The sequence below is a fragment of the Arachis hypogaea genome, chromosome 13 (genome assembly GCF_003086295.3).
Source record: "Arachis hypogaea cultivar Tifrunner chromosome 13, arahy.Tifrunner.gnm2.J5K5, whole genome shotgun sequence".
Classification (NCBI taxonomy): domain Eukaryota; kingdom Viridiplantae; phylum Streptophyta; class Magnoliopsida; order Fabales; family Fabaceae; genus Arachis; species Arachis hypogaea.
The window spans coordinates 144,182,506-144,189,938 of NC_092048.1; the positions used below are offsets into that span (position 1 = coordinate 144,182,506).

The 7,433-nt window shown below is 36.7% G+C and overlaps 1 protein-coding gene across 2 annotated transcripts; it reads left to right on the forward strand.

Moving 5' to 3' along the window:
- The first annotated feature begins 56 nt into the window (after nt 1-56).
- LOC112792572 (uncharacterized) lies at nt 57-2,360 on the forward strand. Of its 2 annotated transcripts, none has more exons than XM_072212959.1 (5): nt 57-525; nt 651-815; nt 1,054-1,104; nt 1,188-1,280; nt 1,917-2,360. In XM_072212959.1, the coding sequence occupies exons 2-5, from the start codon at nt 708-710 to the stop codon at nt 1,986-1,988; spliced, it is 324 nt and encodes a 107-aa protein (XP_072069060.1). In that variant the 5' UTR covers nt 57-525; nt 651-707; the 3' UTR covers nt 1,989-2,360. The 2 variants fall into 2 exon arrangements, with proteins under 2 accessions (XP_072069060.1, XP_025691644.1); XM_025835859.3 differs by having other exon boundaries at nt 104-525; nt 659-815.
- Nucleotides 2,361-7,433: the final 5,073 nt, after the last annotated feature.

Below are 7,433 nucleotides of genomic sequence, written 5' to 3' on the forward strand. Positions count from 1 at the left end.
AAAAAATGTGTCAGTTTTCTTGCGAGAAAAATAAAATTCGTGATATTTTTCTTCACGAAAATATTCTTTCATTTTAAGAGAGCAATCAGTCACCAAAAAAAGAGAGCAATCAAATATAGAATTTTTTTTTTCGTCATAAGAGCCGGCTCGGCAGTTGGCGGCTATAGACTTATCAAAGAGAAAATAATTTCCAGAAATAATATTCTAGAAAATCCAATAAAAAAAGAAAAAGAAAAAAAGGGGAGTGGATTCAGTTATGATGAGAAAGGTAAGGTATGACCGTTAGTTAGGCTTTGATGAATGAAAGAACAAGTAACAGAACTAAACTCTGAGAAGGCGTTGATCATCGATCATCATCATGAATACGATCTTAGCTAGATCCCTTATCATATAAGAAACCTCAGTTCATGCAATGTATTATTACAAATTCCCAATCATGCATTCATCAATCTTTACCAATTATCCTCTCATTTCCTCCATCGTTGCTTTCTTCATTGCTCAATCCATCAAGTTTTTCACCACTTGGTTCGTTTCTTTCACTCTCTCTCTCTCTTGATCCGATCCCCTCATATTCTTGGACACGTGAATTCTTCTTTTAATTTGAAAACGGATTACAATTGTTAATTAATCTGATATCTCATATTTGATAGATATGCAGGTACAAGGAAAGAAGATGGGATGTGAAGCAATTTGTTGGGTCTGGTGGAATGCCATCTTCTCATTCAGCAACTGTCACTGCTCTCACTGCTTCCGTTGGCTTCCAAGAAGGATTTGGAGGACCTCTTTTTGCCACCGCCTTGGTTTTAGCTCTTATTGTAACAATCTCTTCTCTTCCCCTCAAACAATTAGGGTTACTAGATAGAAAGGTTAATTGTTTTATAATCCAAATCTCATAAATGTTAGTGTATAGTTTGATGTAAAGAAGGATCAATCTATTCTTTATTTTACATAGCTCTACTTGCATGACTAGCTAGGCATGTATGTTTAGAATATAAATCAGTTTCTAAGTTAGGATTAAGAAATGTTTAAACAAACAGGTTCATATTTTGGCAGGTGATGTATGATGCCACCGGTGTAAGATTGCAGGCAGGACGCCAAGCAGAGGTTTCATTCATGTCTATTTCTTCTTTTTTGTTTATTTGTTTTGAATGGTTTTAACTGAATTGAAATGGCAAAAACTTTCACAGGTTCTGAACCAAATTGTATACGAACTTCCTGCTGAACATCCTTTGGCCGAAAGCAGACCACTTCGTGAGCTTCTTGGACACACACCCCCTCAGGTTCATCATCACTTTTCATTTGATTTCCCTGTAACCAACCATTTGGTGGATCCTAACTTAAAGGAATTTATGCCACCATTTCAAAATTAAAGGCTAAGGTTCACGGAGCTTATATATTTAATTTGATTCCTACACATTAAGGATTCCATCACATTCAATGCTGCCAAGAGAATGAGACATTTCAAGTTATAAATAGAGTTTAATTTTGATGCACTGACAGCGTACAATCACATTTGTTCCTTTGGAAGCCATTCATGCGATTAATGTGAAAGATATTTATTTTTATTGATGTGACATTATGTAATTGGATGCACGTGTAGAACTATTTTACATTGACAGTGCATCAAAATTAAATTGTTATAAATATGTGTTTATCCTAGTATATAATTATAATTAGGTTATAGCATTTGCTAGATTATACTTTATTGCACAGATTCCACATGTGTCACTGTCTTTCTTAATTCATTGTCTATCATTGAAAGAAACAAATACAAGAGACCAAATAGGCGTTTCTTTTAATTTTATAGTAAGTAATGAAAGAGGGGGGTGGGGGGGAAGGTTTTAGAAATAAACATTAAGTTGGAATGATAAAAAATCTTGGTTCTTTTCTTATTACTTTTGTCTATCATGGTGCAGGTCATGGCCGGTGGGTTACTTGGAATATTAACTGCAGTAATTGGTCACCTAATAACCGTGGCTAGTAGTTAAAATTCAGGTCATGCCATAGTATAGAAATGGAAACACTACTCTCTAGTCTTAAACCGTCTTCACTCAAAAACAAGTCACCATTTTCATACACTTGACAGATTACAGGATTTTCATGTAATGGAAATATCTGTTATGGAGCCATTTTTTTTAAACTTCTCTTCTATTTAGTGTGTTATGTTTCATAAATTTACAATGGAACTTTGTGCTTACTTTGATTAAAATTAAGTAGTCACTCTTGTATTCCACTCTGGTTACTTTGATTAACGACAGAATGTAGTTGTTTGCTTCTCCACAAAACTCATTTCAGTATTTTGTGGTTAAGAAAATGTGAAATTCGGATACAAATTGGAAAACCAGCCCATTAAGGTTCAATATTCATGGTCCTTACTTTTTATGTTATTTCAATTAGTATCAAAGATCGTAAGGTGTAATATTCAATCTGACAAAACAACCATGTGGCTTACTTCAGTAACTTCATGTATGAGAAATTTTACTCATTATTCTATGTGATGGAAAAGGACTATAATTGGCTAGACATATAACAAAATGACCAAATGGATCACCAGATTGGTAAGGTCAACAAGAGACAAGCATTGTAAGGTGAAAGAATAAAAACAAATAAATAAAACAATAGAAAGGTCTTTCCATCATGGTTCTTAGAAATCAAAAAAAAAAAAAAAAAACGAAGTTTGAGAATTGGATTGAATGAACCAATTCAATTGGATTAACTCAACTGAGAACCAACCATAAAACTGATCCGACTTAAGGTAAAAACAGTTGCAAATGAACGAATAAAAAATCAATAAAATCATTTTAAAAATTGGTAAATCTAATGGAATAGTCTGATTTTCTAACTGATAAAATAGTTTAAATAATAAAAAAACAAAAATTTCTTTTAAAAAATATATTATATATTATTTTATTATATTGGATTTAATCTGGTTAGATGTTGAATATTGAATATTGAAGGTTGGAAATTTAGCTGATACCTAACTATGAACTTTCTTCCACATGTCCTTGTCTAGTCTTAGTATCAAAGAATGGTTCAACCTTCATATGATATTCCTCTAGCTCAAAAACAAAATAAAGCGAAAGAAAAGTGCTTCAGTTGATTGTAATAACATAAATAATGCAATGCAATGCTAATCTAGTTTTAGGTTTTAACTCAGGTGGTGGTGAACAATTTCACTAACCTCCCCCATTTACATGCAATAAAGGGAGAATTGTAGCTTAGATATGTATGTACCAAATAAAAAAGTGAAGAAACAATTGTTGTGGAGTCCATTTTTCTAATCTAACATGTAAATGGACATATAATCTTAAGTACAAATTTAGTATTCTCCGTACTTGAATGAGTACATGCTACATAATTAACTTGTCATAAGGACTGGTCATAATCCGTGGCACTGTGGCAGTGCAACTTCTACTAGACATGGAACTGTCCTCTCTCTATCACTTTCGCCATAAATTAAATATTGTTTGGGATAAATTAATTATTTTTTATATGATTAATGAAACTGTGTAATATATAATATAAATTTAAATATGTGTATTTTATAAGCGTAATGCACAATAAAAATTGTGAGTGCCGATTTATATAACAAAAAAATTGAAATCGTGATTCATAATTTTTTTATTATTTTTTTTCTTACTTAAAATTGTGATTCATAATTTTTAATTATTTTTTTATTTTTTCTCTTATTTAAAATTGTTACGATTTCTTTTTATTTCATATACTCTTCGTATTACAAACTCCGCCTATGTTACACTTGCGGTACATAGCCGGTCCCAAGCCCGGATAAAGGAGGAGGGTTGTGTTAGGTCTTCGGCAACCAACGTAAAAATATAGCCGAACCCCCCATGACATGAATCAAAGACATTATTGCGCTAAAGCTAGGTCGTTACCCGGAAGTAACGCGCCGTATGGCTCGAGTACGGTGTCAAAGCAAGAGCCGCTGCATCGGTGCCCGGATGTAGTGTTAAATGAGCAAGGGTTCTCGCGTTTTCGTGAACGGACGAGGGTAAATAAGCTAGTTCACAAAGGAAAAGGTAAAGGTCGAAGCGACAAAAGGTTGAGATTTGGGACATGGAACATAGGCACTCTAACAGGAAAGTCCATGGAGGTGGTGGACACCATGACAAGGAGGAAGATTAACATTATGTGCCTACAAGAAACGAAATGGGTTGGTGCAAAGGCTAGGGAGTTGGATTCTTCTGGTTTCAAACTTTGGTATACAGGAAAGGTGAAGAATAGGAATGGAGTTGGAATAATTGTGGATAAGCAGTGGAAGAAGGACGTAGTTGATGTCAAGAGGGTGGGAGATCGGATCATCTCTATCAAACTTGTGGTGGAGGGAGGTGCTTTCCATGTGACTAGCGCCTATGCACCGCAAGTGGGTTCGGACGAACAACACAAGATAAGGTTTTGGGAGGATCTAGAGAGTTTGGTTCAAGGCATATCTTTGGGAGATAAGATTTTCTTAGGAGGAGATTTAAATGGCCATGTTGGGAGAGAAGTGACTGGATATGGGAGTATTCATGGAGGCCATGGTTTCGGGGTGATCAATGTCGAGGGTAAAACTATTTTGGACTTTTCCTCAACTTTTGATCTTCTCATCGCAAATACATGTTTTAAAAAGAGAGATGAACATCTTATAACCTATAAGAGTGGCATGACAAGCTCTCAAATCGACTTCTTCTTATTGAGGAGAGTCGACCGGAAATTTTGCATTAACTGTAAAATTATCCCGGGAGAGAGTTTGACAACACAACATAGGGTGCTCGTCATGGATTTTCGCGTTGAGCAAAAGTTGAGGAAAAGACATCATACGAAGAACCCAAGGACGAGGTGGTGGCGGATGAAAGGTGAGGAACAAAGAAGCTTCCTAAGACGGGTAGGAGAAGAGGCAAAGTGGGATGGGAATGGAAGCGCGGAAGAAATGTGGAGGGAGATGGCAGAAGTTATTAGAAGAACAGCAAAAGAAAGTTTTGGTGAATCTAAAGGAATAGGACCAAGAGACAAGGAGTCCTGGTGGTGGAATGCGAGTATACAAGAAAAGATAAAGATAAAAAGAGAATGCTTTAAAGAGTGGTCTTTATGCCGCAATGCAGATAACTGGGAAAAATATAAGACGGCTAAGAAAGAGACAAAAGTGGCTGTAAGTGAAGCAAGAACAAGAGCATATGAGGGTCTCTACCAGTCTTTAGGCACGAAAGAAGGAGAAAAAGGTATATATAGAATTGCAAAGAGCCGGGAAAGAAGAACGAGAGATTTAGATCAGGTTAAGTGCATAAAGGATAAGGATGGAGAGGTGTTGGCTCAAGAGGAGAAGATTAATGAAAGGTGGAAGAGCTACTTCTACGAGTTATTTAATGAGGGACAGAAGACTCTTCCGAGCCTTGGTCGATTATGCACAAGCGAAGAAGATCAAAACTTTGACTACTATCGAAGGATTCGAGACTTCGAGGTAAAAGAGGCTCTAAAGCAGATGAAAAATGGCAGGGCAGTAGGACCTGATAATATCCCGATTGAGGTTTGGAAGGGTCTTGAAGGAAAAGGCATCAACTGGTTAACCAAGCTTTTTAATGAGATTTTAAGGTCAAAGAAGATGCCTGATGAGTGGAGAAAGAGCACCTTGGTACCTATCTACAAGAATAAGGGGAATATACAAAGTTGCGAAAATTATAGAGGGATTAAGCTTATGAGTCATACTATGAAGTTATGGGAAAGGGTGATAGAACGGAGGTTGAGAAAAGAGACACAAGTAACAGAGAACCAATTTGGATTTATGCCAGGCAGATCTACCACTGAAGCGATATACCTATTAAGAAGGATGATGGAGAGGTATCGTAGTAATAAAAGGGATCTACACATGGTGTTTATTGATTTGGAAAAAGCGTATGATAGGGTACCAAGGGAGGTCTTATGGAAGGTTTTAGAAAAGAGGAGAGTAAGGATCGCATATATTCGGGCAATTAAAGACATGTATGATGGGGCCACAACTAGTGTGAAGACTCAAGGTGGTGTGACAGAAGAATTCCCTATTGGTATAGGATTACACCAGGGATCATCCTTAAGTCCATACCTTTTCACATTAGTCTTGGAAGTACTCACAGAGCACATCCAAGAGCCTGTGCCATGGTGCATGCTTTTTGCCGATGATATCGTCCTTATGGGAGAGTCAAGGGAAGACCTAAATAAGAAGTTGGAGTTATGGAGAGAAGCTCTATAAGTGTATGGTCTGCGCATAAGCCGTAGCAAGACGGAATATATGGAATGTAAGTTCAGTCTGAGAAGGGAAAACTCCAATATAGAGGTGAAAATTGGAGAGAACACCCTACGAAAAGTTAAAAGTTTTAAGTATCTCGGGTGCATCATACAGGATAATGGAGAGATTGAACATGATGTAAATCATAGGATCCAAGCAGGTTGGTCAAAATGGCGGAGTGCATCTGGTTTTATATGCGACAAAAAAGTGCCTTTAAAACTTAAAGGTAAATTCTATCGCACCGCTATAAGACCGGCGATGCTGTATGGTACGGAGTGTTGGGCGGCTAAAGGGGAGCACGAACATAAGCTGAGTGTGGCAGAGATGAAGATGTTGAGATGGATGAGTGGTCATACGCGATTGGATAAAATAAGGAATGAAGATATAAGGGAGAGAGTTGGAGTAGCACCCATTGTGGAAAAGATGGTTGAATCGCGTCTCAGGTGGTTTGGACATGTGAGAAGAAGACCGATAGAACATCCAGTCAGGAGGGTGGATGAGATGGAAGATGGACAAAGGGCGAAAGGCAGAGGAAGACCTAAGAAGACCATCCATGAGGTGGTCAGACGAGATCTACATGTAAACGGTCTCACTGTAGACATGATACATGACAGAGCACAATGGCGTCGTTTGATTCATGTAGCCGACCCCACTTAGTGGGACAAGACTTTGTTGTTGTTTGTTGTTGGATACTCTTCGTATTACACAAAAATATCGTCATATTAATAAAAATCACCAATAACATTTTAATATAAAAAAATAACCGCATACAATTATATACATTAATTCACCTAGCATAGAAATAAAGGGTTGGTTGAAAATAATAAATATTAAAAATGAAACATTATTAGTTTATTACCCATCTATGATCTATTATGTGCTGCTTTTTTTTTCATTTATTATCTCAGACTGACATCAGCCTCAAAAGCAGATTTAGCAGTCAATTCATACATCAAAGTAATAACTTCATTCCATAAATTTCACAACTACCGTACCTTAATAGAACACAATCTTGGATCTCTCCACCATGGCACCATCAACGCATGTGCCCAATCCAACAGAAAGGACATTGCCCCATGTTAAACGAAATATAAGATCAATGGGAACTCTTCCAATGATCTCTTAAACTTCTCATTTTTTTTTCATGCTCGAGTGAATGTTAAGGTGAGGCTCAAAT

Bases quoted from the DNA above. Each gene is read 5' to 3' on its own strand.
- LOC112792572 (XM_025835859.3), top strand. From the start codon at position 413: ATGTATTATTACAAATTCCCAATCATGCATTCATCAATCTTTACCAAT. The intron at 1,105-1,187 runs GTTTCATTCATG...AAACTTTCACAG, and splicing joins AGGCAGGACGCCAAGCAGAG to GTTCTGAACCAAATTGTATA. The intron at 1,281-1,916 runs GTTCATCATCAC...ATCATGGTGCAG, and splicing joins TTGGACACACACCCCCTCAG to GTCATGGCCGGTGGGTTACT.